Source organism: Protobothrops mucrosquamatus, unplaced genomic scaffold (genome assembly GCF_001527695.2).
Source record: "Protobothrops mucrosquamatus isolate PMUCROS unplaced genomic scaffold, P.Mucros_1.0 scaffold46, whole genome shotgun sequence".
NCBI lineage: Eukaryota > Metazoa > Chordata > Lepidosauria > Squamata > Viperidae > Protobothrops > Protobothrops mucrosquamatus.
In genome coordinates this window covers 29,996-54,846 of record NW_015386428.1, presented here as the reverse complement: position 1 = coordinate 54,846, position 24,851 = coordinate 29,996, and the positions used below count along the sequence as shown (strand labels likewise).

At 44.6% G+C, this 24,851-nt stretch overlaps 2 protein-coding genes across 2 annotated transcripts; one reads left to right on the top strand and one right to left on the bottom strand.

Moving 5' to 3' along the window:
- Positions 1-185: 185 nt before the first annotated feature.
- Positions 186-8,174, top strand: EIF3I (eukaryotic translation initiation factor 3 subunit I). Its single transcript, XM_015811634.1, has 11 exons — positions 186-235; positions 2,163-2,255; positions 2,948-3,035; positions 3,713-3,778; positions 4,211-4,360; positions 4,472-4,599; positions 6,044-6,154; positions 6,887-6,976; positions 7,435-7,508; positions 7,680-7,772; positions 7,864-8,174. The coding sequence occupies exons 1-11, from the start codon at positions 233-235 to the stop codon at positions 7,943-7,945; spliced, it is 978 nt and encodes a 325-aa protein (XP_015667120.1). The 5' UTR covers positions 186-232; the 3' UTR covers positions 7,946-8,174.
- Positions 8,175-8,768: 594 nt separating this feature from the next.
- On the bottom strand, positions 8,769-21,889 carry LOC107283701 (myotubularin-related protein 9-like). The gene is made up of 10 exons (XM_015811633.1): positions 21,677-21,889; positions 19,254-19,362; positions 17,225-17,350; positions 15,988-16,161; positions 13,972-14,186; positions 12,505-12,666; positions 12,207-12,348; positions 10,945-11,165; positions 10,197-10,339; positions 8,769-8,947 (listed from the first exon to the last, which is right to left on the bottom strand). The coding sequence occupies exons 1-10, from the start codon at positions 21,871-21,873 to the stop codon at positions 8,832-8,834; spliced, it is 1,605 nt and encodes a 534-aa protein (XP_015667119.1). The 5' UTR covers positions 21,874-21,889; the 3' UTR covers positions 8,769-8,831.
- Positions 21,890-24,851: the final 2,962 nt, after the last annotated feature.

Below are 24,851 nucleotides of genomic sequence, written 5' to 3'. Positions count from 1 at the left end.
CAGCATGGCTCAGCTTGGAAACCTCCCTTTCCCCTCAGCATGGCTGGCTCAGGAATTCTGGGGGTTGAAGTCCACGAGTCATAAATGAGCCAAGCTTGCCTACCTACCCCTGCGACTAGGCCTTGCAGGGCCACTTCCTTTCGGCTTGAGCCGGAAGTGACGCCTTCGGCCTCACCCCGGAAATGGTTCTTTGTGCCTTCCGCTCGTGCTGCCCGCGTTGTTTTGCGCAGCCATGGTGAGTCTCCGCGTCTCTTGGCTTCCTTAATGCGAATAAATAATTAGTTGCCTAATTATTAAGTAGCTAAGCCAGATAATTAATTCAGGCGTCGGTCGGTTCTCAGTGGTGGGCCTGCTGCTTTTCCTGGGCTCCAAAAGCTGTTAGGAAAAGATCTCGCAAGTCTACGGGAAATTGCCCCGGTTGAGCTCGGTGGGGCCTCTCCCAGTGTAAACGCGCCCCGGATCAGGGTCCTCAGTAGGTGAAAACGTTCCCTAGAACAGTGTTTCTCAACCTTGACCATTTTAAGGCATGTGGACTTCAACTCCCAGAATTCCACATGCCTTAAAATGGTCAAGGTTGAGAAACACTGCCCTAGAAGAAAGAACGATTCGCTTTGGCGCTAAATCGACATTTTTCTAAGCATTTTCTTCCTGTGCTTCCATTCAGAGTAGCTTGCAATAAAATAAAATGAAACAAAACTGCCTCAATAAAACCAGGGCATAAAAATAGAAAACAGAGAAATAAGACTCACTGTTTAGGAAAGCAGTATAACGATAGCTTGAAAGATGATTCCTGGATTTGTTTTGTACCCTAAGGGTAGTAGCTCAAAGAAATGACGACAAAAAAATAATGAATTTAAATGTCATAAGCTATTGTGTGTGTGTGTGTACATCCTAATGCTAGAAGTGTCCTGTACATCTCTGGGCATCTCATTCCTGTTATTGGGGAAAGAATGAGCATGAAAAAAGAAATTCATTATACTCAAGTTGTAGTTCTTGGCCTATTTACTAGGAATTACATCCTATTAAATTCACAATAAATGTATGGTCAGTTTGATTTCTCAGCTGTTAAATCTCTTAAGGCAGTGTTTCTCAACCTTGACAATTTTAAGGCATGTGGACTTCAACTCCCAGAATTCCACAGCCAGCAATGCTGGCTGTGGAATTCTGGGAGTTGAAGTCCACATGCCTTAAAATTGACAAGGTTGAGAAACACTGCCTTAAGGGATGCTTAGCTTTTCTTTTAAACTTGAACGATCTCATCTTTTCTCACCTGCCCCAGCATCTATCTACACATCTTCACGCTCGAAATAAATAAATTTAATATGGTACTTTGAGATTTCTGTTAAAGATATTTGTATGTTATCGAATGATCGGTTAACCCAGCCGCCATGTTGCGTTTTAAATACTTAAAATGTAAAATTAGGAAATCACTAAAACTTTTTAAAAATAAATAAATAAATTGAAAGCTGCTTTGAGAATAGGTGGTGATGAGAGCTACGGCTGTTTTGCTATTTGCATTATCTAATATGTGAATGGATGTCAAACTCTTACAATAACCTGTGCTGTAAAAGTAGACAACATTAAGAGACTGTACAGTGACTGGATGAGAAAAACATGATTACAAATTGAGACTATAACATCAAAATAAATAAATAAATAAAGTTAAGCTATTATAGTACGTCTTTAGAGTGGCTGGTGGCCTGGAGGTGGAACTCAGGCAAGTTTGATCCTAGGTAGCAGATATTTTTCTCTCTCTGGGCAAAAAGAGAAAATACTGCAAATACCAGATAGGCATCAGTTAGGGCATCCGGCTAGTAACCGCTCAGCTCCATTCAGTCACCCTACTCCACCCCAGAATGCAAAAGATTGCAGGGTAGTTAAAAACAAAACAAAACCAGTACATCTTTAAATTTGGCCTTCTTTTCATTTTATTTCTTTATTATTTTCTTATAAGAAGAAATATAATTGTCATCTGTTTCACTCTTTAAAACCAACACTTGGAATTTAAATCCTTACTTTATGTTCCTTAACACGTTATTATTTTATCCATCTTTCTACAGCTGACTAGCAGCTGCAGCATTATAAATGGCAGGGATATTTTCTAACATTGTCATTGGCAAGTAAGCAGTGTTAACATCTTGTTTAAAAATTTCTCTTTACAGAAACCTATTTTGTTGCAAGGCCATGAGAGGTCAATTACTCAGATCAAGTATAATCGGGAAGGCGATTTGCTCTTCACAGTAGCAAAAGATCCGGTATGTTATCATTGAATTGGTTACCTTAGTTTACTTGTGGTTTTTTCTCCCAGTTAGCCTAACAGAATATCTCTTCCTACTATCCTAATAGATAGGAGAGAAAAATGGAAGGAAGAAAAATAGACATTTTTTTTTTCAAAATCAGTTGCATCTATATGCCAACAATGGATCTGTATCTTTTGCCTTTCATGAAACTTGGGCTCCCTGATTTTTAAATCTTTTTCACCCTAAAGAAAGGTGCAATTGGTGCATTGACCATGTGACTGTCTTTGAAAGAAAATTTAAAAAATATGTGGTGTTTGTAGGGTGTTTGTAGGGTGAGTGTGTCAGCCACAGTTAAAAGTTTTGTTGGTTTGGTTTTATTTCAGTGAATATTGGTCATCGTAGTCTGTTAAAATCTAGTCAGAATGGTTTGTTCACAATATTCTTCTCAACCTGTAATAATCCAAGAGTTAATAATCAAGAGTTTGTGAAACCTGTTTGTCAATGAATTTAGTTGTATTAATGATTCTCCTTCATTCATCATTAATTGATCTCTTACTACTTTCTAATTTTACTCAGTGTGTCATATACTCAATTTCAACTCAATTTATCTTGTCTATAAGTTATTGACTAATAAATGGTTCAATTTAATCAGAGAATGATTATTATGTACTAATTTTGATATTATGGTTGTATTTTTCTTTTATCAGATTGTTAATGTTTGGTACTCTGTCAATGGTGAGAGACTTGGCACATACACTGGCCACACTGGTGCAGTCTGGTGTGTGGATGCTGATTGTATCCTTTGGTTGTAGTGTACAAAATCACATTTTTTCAAGGTCGCCTGAGAATAGCTCATGTATATATTGGAGATGATCCTCTTGTCTTCAGTAAACGAGAGTAGAGAGGTCTCTTTCTCTCTCCCCCTTTCTCTCTCTCTCTCTCTCTCTTACACACTCAGTAACCCATGAATCATTGTGTTATTGTTTCAGAGATATTTTCCTACCAGATTCTTTAATGCCTTCAACAACGGTAGAGTTTGTGATGTATTGAGAAGTTTTTTAAAAAATCAAGAATATATTCAGATATTTATCTGTCTTGCAAGTAACCCATGTTGAATTGTATAGCACAATCAAATGACAGTAGTTGATCACAGGAAATATTTTATTTTATTTTGCATTCTGTCATAAAATGCTTTACGATACTGTTTGTCATAACATAATTTACCAAAGGTCAGTTTCACGGGAATCATGAGTTCGGCTTTTGGATGCTTTCTGTAAGTTAATCCATTTGAGGTTCCTTGGTTGAAAAGGTTTTGCTCTGCACTACACTGTTTTGCCCAGTTACAAAGTTTTAGTGGTGTATGTGTATTTAATTCACAGGCTTTATCTTTTGAAACCATGCCATAATTCATTTCTGTTTCCTGCTGCTGCTCATTATTTATTTTGTGTGGCTCCTTGACTGCTCTCTCTCAGGGGACACCAAACATGTCTTGACCGGCTCAGCAGACAACTCTTGTCGGCTCTGGGACTGTGAGACAGGTAAACTTCAACGCACGAGGAAGAATGTTCTGATTATGCAGGGTGAAAAATGTAATGTTAGGAGGGAGGATAGTACTGATACAGAATTTGTATCTGGAAACTCGTGTCAAAATTACACCTGACACATTTCAGTCTGATTACAGGATTAAAAGCCATTTCCAGGAGTCTCATAATCCATGAACCATAAATGAAGTCAAACAAGCTGGGGTTGCACTACATGCTCAGCCACTAAAAAGTAACCCTAAGTTAATATTTTGGAAGTTGTGTGCATGCATCTCTTATGTCTGTAGCTGACTAGGTTATGTAAGTTGTGCGTAGACACTTTCCATAGACCTGAAGCTTTAGAGACCCCTGGAGGAGATAATTCTGACTTTGAGGGAGCAGTGGGTCTCTCCGCTTGAATTTACTGTCTGTGTTTCATCCCCTCTTTAGGAAAGCAACTTGCTTTAGTCAATACCAACTCCGCTGTGAGGACATGTGGCTTTGACTTTGGAGGGAATATCATCATGTTTTCCACAGATAAGCAAATGGGCTACCAATGTTTTGTGAGCTTCTTCGACCTTCGAGACTCCAGCCAGCTTGGTGAGACCTTCAGGTGTAGGTTAGACTCAAAAGTTAAGGTGGGGAAATGGTCCTTCCTCAAAAGTTGTTGTTTACCAACTTCGCTTGTACCTTGTTTCCTTTTATCTTCAGAGGACAATGAACCATACATGAAGATCCCCTGCAGCGAGTCCAAAATTACCAGTGCGGTTTGGGGTCCCCTTGGAGAATTCATCATTGTTGGGCATGAGAATGGGGAGTTGAACCAGTTCAGTGCAAAGGTTGGTATGGATTCATAAAGAGTATTTGTGTGCCATCGAGAAGGCAACCAACCTCAGCTGGGCAGATCCGAATTTGTCTATCATGTTTTTGTCAGTGTGTTTAGAAGGTTCCAGTTTACTTAACTCTAACATCTAATGAGAAGGAAGGATTCACTGGAGAAGGGCCTAATGCTAGGAAAGATTGAGGGCAATAGAAGAAGGGGACGACAGAGAAGGAGGTGGCTGGATGGAGTCACTGAAGCAGCAGGCGTGAGCTTAAATGGACTCCAGAAGATGGTAGAGGACAGGAAGGCCTGGAGGAACATTGTCCATGGGGTCGCGATGGGTCGGACACGACGTCGCAATTAACAACAACAAAACATCAAATACAAAAAAAGTGGAACATCATGGTCACCCTACCCCAAAGCCTGGGAGGCCGATACATGTTTAACTTGTGGAACATCAACAGGGCCATAGCCAAATGACTCTTTGTGGGGTATCATTCCAGAAGGCAGCCACCACAACAGAGGAAACATGCTCTTTGGGTCGCAATAGATGACATTCTTGGATCAAGGGGACCTAAAGTTCACCCACTCTATCCAGTCTTAAGAGAGAGACAGAAACCGTAGCAGATGGGTGGTCTCTTGCTCTGTGCCATAAAAGGTGTTCTAGGTGATGGCTGTTTAACTCTGCTGTTGAAATGTATTGGTAACCAGTGCAACTTGTGCAGTCACATGCGTATACCGAAACCTTCCCATTACTTTTTGTGCCATAGTATTCTGGAGCAGCTGTGCCTTCTGGTAGTTTTTAAATAAACCACATCACATAGTCTAATTATGAGGGATTCAAGGACTGAAGCTAGACTTCTCAGGGCTTTATTATTGCCCTGCTTAATTTAGCATCAAGGTGGTGCTTTCATGTGACCTCAGACCATCCCTTTTGGAGGTTCTTGCTGACTGATAGTTATAAGAAGGACTGAAATAATACAATCAACTACTTAATCTGTATGCAACGTTATTATTGTATCATACTCATACATTCATACTTATTTTATATCCCACCTTTATTTTTATAAAAGGCGGTGAACATTTCTAATACTCCTTCCTCCTATTTTTCCCACAAAACCACCCTGTGAGATGATTGGGTTGAGGGAGAGTGACTGGCTGAAAGTTACCCTGCCAGCTTTCATGGCTAAGGTGGGACTAGAATTCAACAATCTCTTGGTTTCTAGCCTGCTGCCTTAACCACTAGACCAGGGGTAGGCAACCTCGGCTCTTTTATGACTCGTGGACTTCAACTCCCAGAATTCCTGAGTCAGCTATGCTGCCTTAACCACTAGACCACAGGTCGGCAACTTTGGCCCTTTTATGACTTGTGGACTTCAACTCCCAGAATTCCTGAGCCAGCTTGGAGTAAAGTAGCAAGGCTTTTCCTTCTCTCCTGTGCTCACTTTCTTCTCTTCCAGTCAGGAGAGGTCCTCATGAACATGAAAGAGCATACAAAACAGATCAATGACATCCAGACTTCCAGAGACGTGACAATGTTCGTCACTGCCTCCAAGGATAACACTGCCAAGGTGAGTCTCTGCTGCTGCTGCTGCTGCTGCTGCTTGCTGGCAAAGGGTCCTGTGACTGACCTGCATTTTTCAATTAACCCCAGGAAGAGAGGCTGCTTGGACAAGCTAGCTCTTCCTATCCCTTTTGCAAGTTTTGAGAGAATAACATTTTAACCTCAATCAGATCATTATTTCCCTCTTTGGTGGCAATTTTCATTAATATCTAACCTTCCTTTGCTGACACCTAAACTGAGCAACTCTGCAGGTGTGGAGAGGGAAGGAGAGGTGGAAGGGCCATAAAATCTGGCCCCCAAGAGCCGTCCTTTTGTGACTCAAATTTCAGAGGGGTTGTTTGGGCTCAGCTGGCCAATTGAGGATGGGCCTCTTGGCTGGAGACAACTTCTTAAACTTTCTCTAAAACATTCGTGGCCATACTGGCATTTTTTTTTAAATGTTCTTTTTGGCATCCTTCCTACAAATCGTAAATATAAGCATCGGCACACAAATTAGCGGTCCCAGGAAGTTTTTCCAGCTCTCACCAGAACTCAGTTTGGTTTTGTTTCTGTTTTTGATTTTCCCGGGCTTATTCTAGTCGCCCTCCTCAGCTTCCAAGCACAGTTTTGTTGGGAGAATTGTTGTCCACAGGACTGGGAAGTGACTGCTGTGTTGCTTGGGACTGATGTTGTCATTGGCCTTTCCAGATGATACTGGGGAAGTCCCCCCAAAGCCCTGATGGATCTATTTCTCTTGCAGCTCTTTGATTCCACAAATCTTGACCACCTAAAGACTTTCCGAACAGAACGGCCGGTGAACTCCGCAGCGCTTTCCCCCATCTTTGACCACGTATGTTTTTCCCCATTAACTTTTTTTGTGACATCTCCTAGGATGAGAGTTGTGTGGTTTGTGCGGGTCCTTTACAAAGGTAAAATTGTGAGATGAAAGTGTCTGTTAGCTTCTGGATGCTTTGTTTCTTGACAGCTTCTGGGCCCTGCTTGATTGCTGTACAGGAAATGGGAAAATATTGAGAGATCAAGTGGCAGAGCTCTAAACTTGGCACACGAGCAATGTTTTCCTAGCTAGAAGTCCTATATCTATACAGTTTGGGTTCTCCCAAATGGTCTAAAATTTAGAGTGTTTATGCCTTTCTTCAAGTTGGCATGGAATATCAAAACATGGTCAGTTTTCTTATGAGTAACCAAGTAGGACAACCAAATCTGAAGCCATGGCAGTAAACGGATCCGTTGGTAAATCTGCTCCTAACCCAAGGAACGGGTCTCATCCTTTTATTTTAATTCTGGCAGGTGGTGTTGGGCGGTGGACAGGAAGCCATGGATGTGACAACCACCTCCACCAGAATTGGAAAGTTTGAGGCCAGGTGAGCTCGTTTAGTTCTGGTGATGAGGGATGTGGCAATGATTCACCCTCCTCTGTTGCGTTCCCATGAAACCCAACTGCCAACCCCTCATGACCAAGTTAACACTGAAGAGCTGCCCAGCATTCCTTCCTAATGGTGGTTAACTCTTTGCATCTTACTTAACGGTTCTAGGTTTTTCCACCTGGGCGTTGAGGAAGAATTTGGAAGAATCAAAGGCCATTTTGGGCCAATTAACAGCGTCGCTTTCCACCCTGATGGGAAGAGGTAAGAATCATAAGACATTTCTGGCTCTTTGGTTTCATCAAGACGAGGACTAAGAGCACCGGGAATTTCACTCTTTTTCTTCTGCTTCTAGTTACAGCAGTGGCGGAGAGGATGGCTACGTCCGCATCCATTACTTTGACCCCCAATACTTTGAATTTGAGTTTGAAGCTTGAGTGCTCCTTCCTTGTCCTCCGATGCTTCGTTGGTCTTTGCAGTTCCATCAGGACGGAGATCTTGCTTGTCTTGAGCAATGCTTAAGGGCAAGAAGCAAAAGGTGATCTGCTGGAGCTGCTGGTTCTCTGTGGGAGAATCTCTTTACTTGTACATTCTTGGAACAGCTCCAGTTGTCATATTTATAACATGAGACAGAGATAATAAATTCTTCCTTTACAAAAATGAAAAGAAATATGTATGAATGTGTTAGCTAGGTACAAGTAGATTTACTATTACTATTTCCATCGTGTGTATGATTTGTTGGCTTCAGGATTCAGTGTTATAATCATTAGGGGTTTCCATATTGACAGTTCTGTTAAGTAAAGCCCAGGTTAGACATACCCCAGGTTTTACAATATATTGTGAGGTTATTGGATCAGTTTATTGGAGTAGAGCAGCATTTTTCAACCTTAGCAACTTTAGATTGTGTAGACTTCAATGCCCAGAATTCCCCATCCAGCACTGGTTTAGGTTTGAATAATATTAACATTTTAAAAGCTTAGCCATATTGTCTAAACGTAGTTATTGGCTCCAAGTTGGGGTGGCTACATATGAGCATTCAGATGACTCGTTACCAGGAAGATTGATCTTGTGTTCTGGATTTCTTTGATCTGAAACGTGGATTTAAAGAGCTGTATTTTATTTGTAATAGTTAAAAAAAATAGGTCTGGGAAATACATCTACATGTTCGCAGAGTTCTCTGTGTCACAGATGAAGAGCTCATTTCTCTCCTTGGTGACTCTGTGTCAGCATTCTCCCTCTGTTTTCAGCTCTCCTCTTTTGGGGTGACCTTTACCAGCTAATTCTTTGATTCCTTCATCTAAAAAGGGGTGTTGCAGTCTACTTTCACATTGCTCTGTGCAACTGTTGTGAGTAGGTTTGGCTATTTGTGGCTATTTGCTGAATTTCTGCCCAAGCTTCATCAAGATGTTGGGACGAACGGACCCAGCGGAGAAATAAACCTGCATAGAGAATAATAGCCAGTTATCCATCTCTTTCACGAGGACAAACAGTCATCTTTTATATCTTTGCAGCAACTCTTTATAAAGAACATTAGCCAATAGGCTCACTTAGCTTCCAACCCCAACATCTAGGGGGACAGCTACGTCTTTCATAATAACCCCAGAAAAACCGGGGCTGCTAATGGAAGAGGCACATCCTGCTTTTACATTTAAGGTGCTCAGAGTATTTAGATATCCTTCCAATCTGCAAGTTTGCAAATATATTTAGCAGTAGATTGAAATTCTCACTCTCAAATCTGGATGTAGAGAACTTTAGTCCTCTGAAGATCCAGGATTCAGAAAAATTGATAGGCTTGTTTCTTACATCTATATCTTAAAAGCACATAAAGGAAATGAGCAGCAAAGCAGATAGGTGGGCGAGGTTTTAGTTTCTATTCATCAGATGTGATTTGGAAATTTGCCGATATTCAGACAGTGGAAATTTTTTGAAACAGTTAGGTTTTAGTAAGGCTGTATTACAGGTAGGCCTTGACTTATACCCATTCACTTGGTGACATTTGAAGTTACGAAGGTGTTGGAAAAAGTTACGACTGGTTTTTGCACTGAGGAATATTGTGACACTGCAGTCACATAATCACAATTTGGTTTTGTATTCCTGCAATCGCATAATCGTGGTTTGGGTGCTTGGCAACTGGCATATATTTATGATAGCTGCAGTGTTCTGGGATCATGTAATCGCCACCTGTGACCTTCCCAGACAGCTTCTGACTAACAGAGTTAGCGGGGGAGCCAGCAGGGAAGGCCACAAATTGTGATCACACGATGTCTTGCTTAATAACAAATTTTCTAATCCCTATTGACACAGGGATCCCTGTACAAAATTCTGCTGTGCAGATCTCTTCCAGCCCTCCCAAGTGATTTCTATATCATTGAAATCTGTGGAATTGTATCAACTCGAGCAAAGCATAACGAAGATTCTTAGTCATCCAGGTAAAGGTAAGACTTATTTTCTTGTTGGTTTCGCTGCTAAAGTGCCAACAATGCTCTGACTGATGGAGAGCGCAATATTTCAAACCAACAAGAAAATAAGTCCCGTTGCCAGGAGTCCAACTTCCAGACTTATCACCAAGGTTGGCCTATGAAACTCTGAAATCTGGAAGGCTTAATTTCAACCAAATTACAGTTGCTGGCACGTGAGTGCTTTGTTCGAAAGTGGGAGTTTGTACTTCACATGATAAAAGGAATTTACCTTGCCAGAGCACCACACTCTGTGGCTCCACGGAGGGCCAAATGACTAGTGGGTTGTACAGGTAAAGGGGATTCAGGTACTTCTCCACACGGTTTATCCAGGGCCAGAGGCAGTGGGTCTTCCCCCTCACGTCACACAACCTCCTGCAGGGAAGTCAGTAGTATTTTAGTCCCTCCTCGGGTGGGCCTGGAGCGCTGTTTCTCAGCCTGGGCAACTTGAAGATGTGTGCACTTCAGTTCCCAGAAGTCCCTAGCCAGCTTTCCGATCACCACATCCAACCAGGAGCCCGCCATGTTAGGGAAGGAACACAACTTTAATCCGATACAGGGGAACAGATGCTTCCCAAAAATTGCAGTGGGATGTTTGGGGAAGACTTGACAGAAGCAAACACAATCTAACATTTTTAGACTCTGTTCCTTTCTTGTAGCTTCGAGGTGTCTCTCCCCTCTTGAGGGCACAACATGATTCAAACAGGGGTTGTTGGAGATGTAAAAGCATGAAAGAATTCTAGGTACTCCTCAACTTGCAGCCATTTGTTTAGCAACCCTTCAACGTTACAACAGCACTCATAAAAGTAGTTGGAACCAATCCTCCCGCTTTGATGATCCTTCAGTGTCTTTCAAGGCTGGAGGCAGAAAATTCCCAGCCCTCGGTGGGAGTCTTTGAATAATCTTAGTGTACCCTGCTCTCCTAGGCTGCTGGCACCCTCAACCCTGCTCTGCTCCTCCGTGGCCTGCTCTTGCTTTACCTTTCTTTCTCGTTGTTGCCCAAGAAGGTGCCATAGGGAGAGGCGTAGCAATGCTCAAAGAGTGCCAGCAGGAGATGCTCATTGAACACCAGCGAGAAGGGGAACTGGCGCCCCAGTTGCCAGACGCAGTCGAGGAAGAGGAGAAAGGTGGGCGCCTCCTGCTTGAGCCGGGCGTGCGCGTAGGCAGAGTGGGCGCAGCGGAGCTGGAAGGGGTGCCCGGCCTGGAAAAGCAAAAAAGTTTGGCAGCTAGAAGCAGAAAAGTAACATCCAGGGAGAGGGAAGGATAGGAGACAGTGCTTCCAACAAGAATCAAAGCTCAACGAAGTCAATCAAAGAACCCCATAAATATTGGTAAGAATTAAACTCTTCCCCCTTATGATCAAAGGTACACATGATAATGATAATCATAAAGTTGGAAGGGACCTTGGAGGTCATCTAGTCCAACCCCCTGCTCAGGCAGGAAACCCTGTACCATTTCGGACAAACGGCTGTCCAGTCTCTTCTTAAAAACTTCCAGTGTTGGAGCATTCACCGCTTCTGGAGGCAGGTTGTTCCACTGGTTAATTGTTCTAACTATCAGGAAGTTTCTCCTTAGTTCTACGTTGCTTCTCTCCTTGACTAGTTTCCATCCGTTGCTTCTTGTCCTGCCTTCAGCTGCTTTGGAGAATAGCTTGACTCCCTCTTCTTTGTGGCAGCTCCTGAGATGTTGGAAGACTGATATCGTGTCCCCCCTCGTCCTTCTCTTCGTTAAACTAGACATACCCAATTCCAGCAGCCGTTCCTCATATGTTTTAGCCTCCAGTCCCCTGATCATCTTTGTTGCTCTCCTCTGTACTCTTTCTAGAGTCTCAACATCTTTTTTACATCGTGGTGACCAAAACTGGATGCAGTATTCCAAGTGTGGCCTTACCAAGGCCTTGTAAAGTGGTATTAATACTTCACGTGATCTTGATTCTATCCCTCTGTTAATGCAGCCCAGCACTGTGTTGGCCTTTTTGGCATCTGCAGCACACATCAGACTAGAATCTGATGAGTAATGTATAACATAAATACCCCATGCCTGTGCTTAGAAAGAATTACAATGGCTTCCAATTTTGAAATTCTATCTGTATTACTACCAGGAACGATTGAGATAAAAAAAAGAACAAGGTACGCTTTCTTGTTTTCCAGCTAGGGCAATTTTAAGAAGCGTGGACTTCATTTCCCAGAATTCCCCAGCCAGCATGCCAATCCCCTTTGAACTGCCTCCCGCTAGTTAGTACCTGTATCCATTCCCGTTCCAGCAGTCCCTGGAAGCCGGCCAACGTCCTGCAGGCTGGATCCAGGATAACTTGGGCAAGAGCCGTCACCAACAAGGTGGCGTCCTTCCCTTCGGCTCCGTGCACCAGGACACAAGCCTCCTCTCTGGAGCAAGACACAACAGGTTTCTGGTAACACAACCTCCTCCCTGACATTAGCCCATCCTGAAAAGTTGGGGTGCAGAGGAGACGTGTCCCAACAGCGTCTCCTGGGGGCTCCTCTCCAGAGCCTTTCCGGGGGAAGGACCAAATGCAACGCTACCTTTCCAGGCACTGGGCTGCCAGGCAGGCAGCATTCAAGGCTTCCTTGACGTGGGACAACCACTTGGAGGCTTCCAGCCTGCTCAGCCAGCGGTCCATGTGAGGAGAAGGGTCATTGCAGGCTTCCACCAGCTTGATGAAGCTTTCCTGGAGGGAGCGACCCCTGAGAGGTGGGGAGGGAGAAAGAGAAGAGAGAACTGACTTGGTCAGAGAGTCTTGCAGCTCATAGTCAGGGGTCTCTCCCGTGGACCAGGCTTGTCTGGCTGGAGAAAGCGAGTTACAGTTAATAGGGGAGGCTGGTTTAAACTTTCACATCTGCCCGTCTTTCTCGACAGGAAAATATATATGAAATAATGGAGAAGAATCCCATAATTGTGCTGCAGCTGCCAAAAAGGCCAACACAGTGCTAGGCTACATTAACAGGGATAGAATCAAGATCACGTGAAGTATTAATACCACTTTACAATGCCTTGGTAAGGCCACACTTGGAATACTGCATCCAGTTTTGGTCACCACGATGTAAAAAAGATGCTGAGACTCTAAAAAGAGTACAGAGAAGAGCAACAAAGATGATCGGGACTGGAGGCTAAAGCATATAAGGAACGGCTGTTGGAATTGGGTCTGTCTAGTTTAATGAAGAGAAGGACGAGGGGGGACATGATAGCAGTCTTCCAATATCTCGGCGGCTGCCCCAAAGAAGAGGGAGTCAAGCTATTCTCCAAAGCAGCTGAAGGCAGGACAAGAAGCAACGGATGGAAACTGATCAAGGAGAGAAGCAACCTAGAACTAAGGAGAAACTTCCTGACAGTTAGAACAATCAACCAGTGGAACAACCTGCCTCCAGAAGCGGTGAATGCGCCAACACTGGAAGTTTTTAAGAAGAGACTGGACAGCCATTTGTCCGAAATGGTATAGGGTTTCCTGCCTGAGCAGGGGGTTGGACTAGATGACCTCCAAGGTCCCTTCCAACTTTAATAATAATAATAAATTAATTAATCAGGGACAGTACTAAATATTAACCTGCTGCCCTCCAGATAACGTTGCTCTACAATTCTCACTGTTTCTGGAAGATTTCAGGGCTGACTGGGAAAGATATTATTCAATAATTCTTAACCTCGGTACCAGTTTTCCACAGATCATCCTTGACTTAATTGAGGAAGGAATAATTTTTAAGCTGGTTCACCCTGCTTAAGCATCAGAGGCGTGAGTCACACCAAGGTAAAGGAATTCCCAGGATATCTTTTGACCAATAGCCATCTTTGTTGAGAGCTCCCTGTGTTGTTGTTGTTTTAATTTTGCTTTTTCCTGGTCACGATACGCTGAAAGCACTACATAAGTCTGTTTTGAAAGGGGAAAAGAGGCTTCCATAGTGCTTTCAGCATGTTATTCAGATGTGCCCTGCCTGGGGCTTCTTTTTAATACCTTCCCATCATGGACAGTTGGGGCACGAATAGATGGAGGGGCTTACCTCTCTAGAGCTCGGTGCAGCCTCTTCCAGCCACGGTAGCAGCTTCGGTGCTCCAGGCCACCCCCCATCACCCGGGCCTGCTTTGCGGCCTGCAGCGACCTGGTGTCCAGGATGAAGCCACGTTCCCCGCCCTCTAGGATGGTGGTCAAGAGCAGCTCATCCTCATAGCGTTTCCGTTTGGGCCCCACGAGGGGCTGGCTGCTGCGAAGCATCGCCTGCACGAGCAAAGGATGGAGATGGATGGAGGAGAGTAAAAGGGAGGGAGACTCCTGGGAGGGGTGCAAATGGATCAATTTGGGGTTCTCCCAAGGTCACCTTGTGGCCATTGGTCAAGTACATCTCCTTAAGCTCAATCTTTTTTTTGAAAAGCTCATCCTGAAATGGAACGTATTTTGGGAGATGCTTTCCTTAACGTAAGAATTTTTGTTTATAAGTCTGTTTCACGCCCAGTTTTTGCAAACCATTTTTTTTCTATTGTAGAACATTTCATACAGCTTTTGGTTTTTTAAAGCTGACTTTTCGTGATGATATATTACCTAAAATGACAATATTGCTGACTTGTGTTGCAAAAGTTGGAGAACTATGCATTTTGAATAAGGGCTAAGTTTCTGTATATCGGTCTGAAAAAGTGAAATTCTGAAAGCTCCCCTTCTGGGGCAAACGAAAGACATTTTTACATTCTTGTTGTACTGATTAATGACAGTGATAAAGTCATTTCATTCTGAATTCTCAGTTCCTGAGCAGTGCTTGGTTCTGTTTTTGCCTGCTGTCTGCTTGGTGATGCTCAAATTCCTTTTGATGGGGCTAGTGAAGATGAAAAGGGGTCTGGAGGTTAAACCACACCTTGAGTGGTTAAGGGAGCTAGGTATGTCTAGCCCAGGGGTAGGCAACCTTGGCTCTTTTATGAGTCGTGGACTTCAACTCCTACAATTCCTGAGCCAGCCATGCTCATAAAAGAGCCAAGGTTGCCTACCCCTGGGCTAGCCTATCAAAGACAAGGCTTAGGGGTGATATGATAGCAGTCTTCCAGTATTTGAAGAGCTGTCAAAGAGAGAGTTGACCTATTCTCCAAAAGGCACCAGAGGGCAGGACAAGAAATAATAGGTGGAAGATCATCAAAGAGAGATCCAACCTAGAACTAAGGAGAAATTTCTTGAATGAGAACTATTAATCAGTGGGGCAACTTCCATCCAGAAATTATGGGTGCTCCATCACTGGACGTTTTCAAGAAGAGACTGGATAGTCTGGAATGGTAGAGGGTCTCCTGCTTGGACTAGAAGACCCCCAAGGTTCCTTCCAACCTTTTTATCCTATTTCTATGAAATAATTCTGTACAGATTGGTGAAGTGACACAGGCCTGTTTAGAGTATCCATTGGGTGTGCCAAAGCTGCCTGGTTCAGTTCCCGGCATCTCCTGGTACAGATGAGGAAGGTGGCCACTGGAGGGCATCTCTGTCTTCTCCTACCTCGTGCCCTCCTTGGAGGATATGAGTGCTGGCAGTTTCTAAGCATTGCAAGAGCTGCAGGTTGGAGAAGATGGCTGTTGCTAGTGTTTCTAAGCCTTGACAACTTGAAGGTTTGGGGAATTCTGGGAGTTGAAGTCCACACATCATCAAACTGCCAAGTTTAAGAAACACTGCAGTAGAGCAGCCCCCCCCCAACTTTTTGGGCACCAGGGACCGGTTCCGTGGAGAGAGGTTTTTCCACGGACCGGAGGGTGTGTGGTTTCATATGCTGCCTACATCCTGTGGATGGGGCTTCACTTTTTTGCTGGCTTGCTGCGGCCAAGTGCCAGTTCCCGGACCAGGGGTTGGGGACCTCTGCACTAGAGCAGCTATGGGGGTGAACAGCTAAGCATGCAAACAGAATTTGTGGGGAAGAGAGAAAAAAGAGAGGGTTGGCAGTTGGACGGAATAAAAACAGGGAAATGGAAAGGAAAAAGCAAATATTTAACCACAGGGCTGGTTTATGAACAGAAATTGGGTGCCGCAAGTGAAAGAGGCAGAATNGACCCACCGTCCCATTTTTTTTGTGATAGTAGCTGAGAACTGGGAATCGCCTCCCCTGACGGAATCGGGCGCTCTTCTGAAGGGCTCCATCATCCAGTCTCGCCGGTACGATCACAACTGGTGGATAACTGGGACAGACTCCAAAGTCTGCATTGATGGAACTCAGCCTCCAGGCCCCTGTCTGGAAGGGATGAAGAATAAAGGTGTGTGAAGAGCCAGGTCAAGCTCTGGTGACGGTGAGGCTGTTTGCCTCCAATATACAGTCTTCTTGCTGAACGTCTATCCTGCCAGATGACATCTGTTGACCTGACTGCATTTTAATAGGTCCAAATTTGGAGAAGAAGCTGTTGGCTTAGTTATGGGGTGGAGGGTGAAGGAGCCAGGTTGGTGCAAAGGGTTGTTGATACCTATGGACAACACAGACACACCCACACACAAAAACAGAGGGAAATAATCGCATTGACTTTAAAACCCAGATCTGATATTGGGGGAAAAAGTGGTGACCTGGAAAAATTGGGTGGGAGCAGGGATACAGTGTAGACTTTCAACCAACTGACATGATGAGGATGAAGTTTTGTCGTACAGGTAGTCCTCAGGTTATGACCATAATGGAGCCTGCCCCATGTAACCTCGTGATGGATATAAAGTGGGTCTGTCTGTCACGTGACAGACCCAATTTTATGACCTTCCTTATTAAGTGAATCTGTGGTCATTAAGAGGATACTGTAGTCATTAAACGAACCAATGGTTCACTATGAGTGTGGTAAATACTGGTTTTTGGCAAAACCATCGTAAAATGTGGTCATGTGACTGTGGGACATTACAAATGGCCATAAATTGTGGCCCGTTTGCTCAGTTCCTGAGGTATGGTCATGTCACCACAAGGGGGGGGCAACTGTCTGGACTTCAAATCCAGATCGTAAGTAACCCCCCCCAAGTAAATCCATTGGAACTTCAAGCAGTTGGGTAAGTGATCAGTTGTAAATTGAGGTCTACCTGTATTCCATGCTAAAAGACAAATATCTATTAGATGTAACTCAATGGCAATATCTACAATTACGGCCTCATTTTCAACTTCTGATACAGCAGAGATAGTAGAACAACTTGTTAAGTCCTTTAAAAAAAATTTAAAAATAGTTTTAATAGATATTTGTTATCAATAACATGCAATGTCCTTGACACCAGGCCACAAAATGCCCTGGTCCAGCTGTCAGTTCTGTCAGCCCATCGGCCTCTCTACTCACGTCAGTTGCAATCTGCTTGTAATACTGCTCGGTAATGTGCGTCAGCCACCCAGTGCCCAGCATTGTGTTTTGGGGTCTGTAGAAGAAGGGGTACGTCATCATCACCGATTCCAGAGAAGAAAGGGCCTGTGGGAACATGGTTGGTCCAGCATGGTTAGCAACAGGTACACATGACGTTCTCCATCTTGAAGTGTCACTTAGCCAAGCTGAAGCCATTTTAAGACGTGTGGACTTCAACTCTCCAAATAGCCCAGCCAGCATTGCTGCTCTTGATCCTTAAAGCTCAGACACTCAGGAAGTCTTCAATTTAACAGCCATTCCTTTAGCAACTATTGAAAGTCACAACGGCACCTGGTCTGCAAGACTTTGAACCAAGCAGATCTCAGCTTCTTCAAGCACTTTTTACCTGTGTGTGAGAAACTGGGGCTTCTGGGGCTCACCCCGCACAGGTGGGCCTGAAGCCAGTTTCATCCCCCATAGGGAACTGGAGGAAAGAGCCCCAGCTAAGCCCCTGGTGAGAACTCAACGCAACAGCTGAGGTTGGGTTGGCCAAACTGCCAAGCACCACAAGGCTTCTGTGCCACCCATCGGCTTCTTACTTCTTTTGCAACCCTCCCTCTTCTTTCCTACGCAAAATGAATCAACAGGAAATGGAGAGCATGGGGAGGGGGAGGACTTCCCTGTTATGATTGAAAAGAAGGGTTGAACAGCAAGAGACAAGGCCTTGGGAAAACTTCTTCTCCTCCTCCTCCTTCCTCATTCGCTTCTCCTTTTCCTCCTTTATCCTTAAAGCTGCAACATTTGGAAGCATCTTGGCTGAGTTTGGGCATGGGTTTAACCAGGGAAGGGGCTGATGGGTACAGGATAGTTTTAATATCTGGTTATAATATCTGGATGGGGAGAAACAGACTCAGGCTCAACCCTTCCAAGACTGAGTGGTTGTGGCTGCCGGCTCCCAGGTATGGTCAGCTGATTCCATCGCTGACTATAGGGGGCGAAACCCTGGCCCCCTCGGAGAGGGTTCGCAACTTGGGGGTCCTCCTGGACCCACGGCTGACCCTGGACGACCAGTTGGCGGCTGTGGCCAGGGGGGCGTTTTACCGGGTACGCCTGGTGCACCAGTTGCGGCCTTTTCTGGACCGGGATGCCTTGCGCACAGTCACCCATGCTCTTGTCACCTCCCGCCTGGACTACTGTAATGCTCTCTACATGGGGCTCCCCTTGAGGAGCACTCGGAGGCTCCAGTTGGTCCAGAATGNCAGGCAGGACTGGCCTAGGGGTATTTTAAAGGGGTTTTAAATTAAATTTTTAGTAGAAGCGGCCAAATTTAAATAGTTATTTTTAATCTTTTTAAATTTTGTATTGTATCATTGTTTTAAACTGGCTGTAAGCCGCCCTGAGTCCTCCGGGAGAAGGGCGGGGTATAAATTTAATAAAATCTAAAATCTAAATCTAAATAACTGCTTCCCACAACTGCAGAACAGTATAGTAGAAAGAAAGAAAGAAAGAAAGAGAAAGAAAGAAAGAAAGAAAGAAAGAAAGAAAGGAACAAAAGAAAGAAAAAAACAAAAGAAAGAAAAAGAAAAAAAGAAAAAGAAAAAAGAAAAAGAAAAGAAAAAAGAAATAGAAAGAAGAAAAAGAAAAAAGAAAGAAAAAGAAAAGAAAAACAAGAAAATAGAGAAAGAAAAAGAAAAACAAGAAAAGAAAGAGCAAAAGGAAAGAAAGAAGAAAGAAGAAAAAAATAAAAACAAGAAAAACAAGAAAAGAAAGAAAAAGAAAAGAAAATGTATGTCAAGATACATCCTGGATGAAGCACTGGCTCAATTTGCACAACCTACAAGAACAGACTAAAATCGGATTGGAGATTTTGTGGCTGAGGATAGTGTAGATGGGAACCAGGTGTCCTTGGTCCTAAACTTCACCCTCCCATTAATCAGGACAGGCACTCGGCACATGTTTAGGGACTGTTCCTCTTCCCATGATCTGTCAGCAGCTGGGTTCTGCCAAAATCAGGACAGGCTCACCTTACCTCAATGGAGCTGGCAATGTTCAGGCACTCTGCCATTCCAGGAATTTCCAACTGCAGAATTTTCAAGTCTTTGCATTTGAGAGTGATGGTGCCAGAGGCGTTGGCCAGCCTGTGGGAAGAGGGGGGAAACAGACCGTGTGAGCTGCCCTGCAGGAGGCCACAGGCAACTTCCGGCAGTTTGCAAGCAGAAAGAACCTCATGTTTGTGGCAAGGGAGGAGCAGCACCAACGATGGAGACCTTGGCTTCCCAGCCCACCAGCCACAATCCGAAAGATGGTCTTGCCAGATGAGCAGGAAGTGAGCAACTCATTAACCCAGAAAGAGAGAGAAGCAGAGGGCAGCGAAGCTGTCATGGCCTCCCACAATACCGTGTGCATCATACAACTGACGCAACTGATGCTGGTTACATGACTCACATCACTGCCAGTCCTTGGCCTCAAACCTTCCTCAATCCATCCTAAATCTCACTACTATTTGAAATCTACAGATAGCCCTCAGTTTACAACTGTTCATCTGGCGACTGCTCAGAGTTACAACAGTACTGAAAAAATAAGATCGTTGCAGCGCGCGCATGGTCATGGGATCAAAATTTGGTCGTTTGGCAACCGGCATGTATTTAGAAGACAATATCTGAACTGCCTATGGAAAGGAGGTGCAAGGCCAAGAAGATAAGCATTCTGTGCATGCTTAAAAATATGCCGGCAGTTCATATAATAGCAAAATCCGGGCTACATCTGGCAAGAAGCTGGATTTCTGATTATGGTGCCTGTTGCCAGTTCTCCCTACTTCCCTCCATCAAACTGTCCTGGCCTCGCTTTCCAGCAGGTAGAAAAAGGACATCAGGATGGCTGAGAGGTCATTCTTCACCTGTCTGGGCAACACTGAAGCAAGACCTGGGAAGATGGGTTCCCCCTCCCCGACTGTGCAGCTGCGGAAGCCGAACGTCGATGACGCGCACCAGCCTGTCACCTCGCTTGCTTGCTTGCATGCCCTGCGGTGTGAAAAGGGTTAAGGCAAACCTGTTCTCTGGCAGAGAGCCGTTAGTCCAGGAGTTTTGATACCAGCTTAAATTCTGAATGCTGAGAGTCACAGGAAGGAAAGGAGAAAGGTTAGCATCGTGCCCGAAATGCAGAGGTTAATTGGCACTGAGATGGAGAACCCCTGTTGCCAACTTCAGTGCCCTCCCTCTTCCACTCTGCCACTCTGGGGGACATGGACCACCCCAATTTTGCCTTGGCCATGTTCTCCCAGGGCCCCCAGGAAGGTGTAAAATCCCTTGTTTCTTTTGGTCTCTTCTGAAGCCCCCCCCCCTCAGTGAACATTCTGAGCAGGTGGTGCTTCTTCCCAAGCGTTGCAGAAAAATGTCGCCTCTTAAACCCACGTTTGGCTGCCTTTTTAAGAGCTCAGGAGCAAAAGGGTGCAAGATGGAGCTTCAGCAGAGAACAAAACTAACCCATCAGCAATGAGAGTAAGAAAAGCACTTAGTTTCACTCCCACCACCCGATCCCCAGCCCAAGCCAGCCGATGCAGGATATTTGGCCTCCTTGCCTGACCTGAAGATCTTTGCTTCTGATCTCACCATCCTTGTGTCAAGTCTGCTAACATTGGATGTTCTTGCTTGCCATATGTGAAGAAGCAAACATGTTTTACTTAGCCCACATATCACTTCTAGAGTTAAAGCAGACAATACTAGCCTAGTAGGTGGGAAAGTATGCCAGCTAATCATAAGAATATCTCAGCATAGCACAGCCAAGGTCAGCGTAACAGGAGAAATAGGGAGGGAGCAATTCACACTTCAAACTAATTGGAGCATATGATTGATGACTGTAAAATGAAGGAGTGAGTTATGCGTTGTTACGGGTGCTTGGGGGGGTGGGAGGTTCAGTTTTTGACTTTTTATTGTTCGTGCCGAAGCTATGTAGCCAAATAAAGGATTCTTTAAGGTAAATAAGCCTCAAGGTTCTTTGAAAAGCTACTTCTTTCAGAACCATGTCACCTTGAGTGTGAAGGAACTTGATAGAACCCTTGAAAGAACCCCTCAAGAGTGTGTGATAATATTGGGGTGGGCAAATCTCCTTCGTTTGGGTCTGAATAGTTCACCCATGTCGTCTAGATTGCAAGTGAGAGAGTTTAAAACTGCAATGGCAGATTAGTTTGGTTTCTTCTGCAAAGCAGCGAGCAAAGATTCTTTTAACTGTTCAAGATGAATCAGTGACGTTTCATAGTGCAGTTTAAACTCTGTTAGGCTACATTTGCCCAGACCAGTATTTCTCAACCTTAACAACTTAGAATCTATGGACGTCAACTCCAGAATTCCCCATGGTAGCTGGGGAATTCTGGGAGATGAAGTCCACAAACTGGGGTTGGGGTGGCGGAGAGGAACCATGACGAGAAGTCCAGCAATGCCAGGCAAAGCTATTCACCTTTTTTCAATGGCATCCACATTGCGAATAAGAAGCCACAACTCCGTTGTTCTGTGTTCCTCGCTCCCTTCTGCCTGGGACGAAAACAGTAAATGGTGGCTGGTGATGGCCAGGGTCCCTCGGATGGGCTGGAGTCCTGGGCACGAGAGAACCACATCGTCTACCTTGGTGGTTTTGATCAGCTCGGCAAATTCCATGGTGGGGGGTGGCGGAGCGTCCTGGAAATGTGACGGTGAAGGAGAAAGCTATTTCAGGAGAACCTGGAAGATTAGGAAGAAAGATGAGGAAGGGCGTTTCAGGAAGGATGGGGGGAAAAGGCTCTCTGGTCCTTCAAGACAGGGTCATGTCGGCCGATGACCACAACTGGGACAGGAACTTCTGTGGCTAAGTAAGGTGGTAAGTGAGTCATGCCTGATTTTACAACCTTTTTTGCTGTGTTCATTAAGTAAACTGCCCCAGTTGTTACGCAAATCCCAGTAGTGTTAAAAAAAAATGAACGGTTCCAAGTCGAGGACTACCAATATATTATGTCTGTAAATGAATGGATAATATAGTCAGAGAGATCTGCTTGATAAAGAGATGCCTACACTTTCCAGGTCAAGAGTGAGTAGAGGGTCATGCTTCAAAGGGGAGACTAAGGTTTGTGAGGTGGGTTGGGCTGAGAGGGAGTGACTGGCCCAAAGTTATCCAGATGGCTTTCACGCCTAAGACGGGAGTAGAACTTATAGTCTTCTGGCCAGCACCTTGATTATTAGGCCAAACGGGCTCACAATTCGGCATTCTGCAAGCCCACAAACCCAGGGGGCCTTCCTGTCTCCATCCCCTCTCCAGTCCTACTCAAGCAGCAGAAACAGCAAGAGATTTCTTAACCCTTTCTGCTTTCTGGCCAACATTAGTGGCTGTTGCCAACTGACCAGGAGAAAGACAGTGATCCTAATGTTGTGCCTTTAACCAACACTTGGATTGCACTTGGAGAGGATAATTTTTGATCTGAATAGTAAGGAAGGAAGGAACAGGGCAACACTATAAACAGCACAGCTCACTGTGGTTAAAAGTTGCTGTTATTAGGCCAGGGTGAAAAATTGGCAACCCAAATGAAGCATTCTGTCAACTTCGGGGTGGACCACAGCGTCTGCCAGATCTGCAAAAGTGAGCTCCGTTCTTGTCACATGTGTCTGCCTTGGTGACTTTCTAATATGTATCCTGCCTCTGCCTGCAATAAATGTGTCTTTCCAGGGCCACCAGTCCATGGAATTTACTGGAGAATCCAACACTATACTGAAGTGCATCAAATGGGTTGGTTGATTAGAGTCAATAGGAGGTGATGCTGCTTTACTTTCCTTGTTGTCCCAGGGATTTGAACTTAAAGGAGAAGGCAAGGTCATAGGAAAATTGGACAGGCCCAGAGGGCAGAGAAGATGCCCAGTCAAGGTCTCCTGGCCTCTGGTAAGCTAAAGCCTAACTTGGCTGGATAAAAAAATTGCCCTTGGACCTTTCATCTTTCCAACTCATTTCAGACCTGGGTGGAGGATTTACGACTCTTCTTGGCTGATGATAAGAAAAGGAAGCAGTGCCTGCAGGATAAATTACTTTACACTCTTGCTGACTTTTATGTTCCTATTAAAACTTCCTTTCAAAGAATAGGGTGTCTCCTCTCAGCTCGAGACAATAATAGTTTACTTTAAAAAAAAAAAAACTCTGCCCGTTCACCTCTGGATAATTAAAGTTCCTGCTCTTTTTTTATATTTCCAAGGACTTGATTGTTTCAAGAATAAACAGCTTTCGTCTATACACACACACGTATATGCAGCGTGCGCACCGAGAAGGAGAGTGAGTTTGTTATTTGGTTGTCTGTAGAGACACACTCTGTGCTCGGCACCTCTGCCATGGCCCTGGTGAGGTTCAAGGAATTGGGGGAAGACGAACTGAACTTAGAAGAAGAGAACCTAGACAGCGTCAAGGCCTTGACAACAAAGTTGAAGCTACAGACACGGCGCCCATCTTACCTAGAATGGAAGGCCCATGTGCAAAGCCCCTCCTGGAGAAATGGGCTGCGGGCTGAAGCGCTGAAGACCCACCTGGAGAAGCAGGGGGAAGAGGCAGTGGGAGAAGAGAATCAAGCCCAGGGACCCTTGAAATCTGTTTGTGGATTCCCCACCATTGGTATGGCCTTTGAATGGCTTCGGATGGAACTGGTAAGTAGCCCTTTGGATCTCAGGAGAAATTGGCCTAAAAGGGTCAGAAAATCAGATAGTCCTACCATCTATCTGGTAGGACTACAGGAAGCTACATTTGGGGCAATTATAATAAATCTCAATGGAATCTACTGGAAGATGGGGCAGCAAAATCCTGGTTTTTCAATCTCCAACCAGGAGTAGCTGCTATTCATCCCTTCAAGTTAACCTCTGCTGTTTTTCTGGGCAGTGGGCTTCTGGAGAACATGGGAAGAGGAGAAAAACCCATTAGGTCAGTATCTTTCAAGGACTACCTCCCAGCCAGTAACTTTTTATAAGCTGTGCTGCTTCTGCTTCTGCTCCAGGTGTAAATGAGAAGCTAAGAGTCCTGTCTGAGAAGGACCAACATCTAATTCAGGGGTCTTCAACCTTGGCCATTTTACGACTTGTGGACTTCAACTCCCAGAATTCCTCAGCCAGCCATTCTCTTGTCCAACCCTCAGCTCAAGATGGCTGAGGAATTCTGGAAGTTGAAGTCCACAAATCGTAAAATGGCCAAGGTTGGGGACCTCTGATTCTAATTGAAGCCACCATGACAACATTGCACCGTGGTGATGATGATGATGCTACGTCACATGTGACATCATTGACGCTCCTGGTCTCCTCTGATTATTAGAAGTGGGAAGCGTTAGGCAGGGAAATGCTTTGAAACCTGCTAAGTCCAACTTGGCACCAGCTTCCTCACCTGGTACCCTCCTGACAAGTTGGGGCAAGTGACTGAGTACAACTGAAAGCTTTCAAAAACAGAGGACAGAGCCTAATACTGTGGCCATCAAGTTCTGTTTTTGAGATTGAGCCATTCAACGGTGACCGTGATAGATATTACATCATTTCTTTTAGTTTTGCTTCCAGCTTTTTGCCCTCATTGTCCTAGCAAAGGAGTAGCTTGCCATGTTGGAGAAAGTGTGTGCATAACACTACGTTAGAATCTTTGGCTGCTT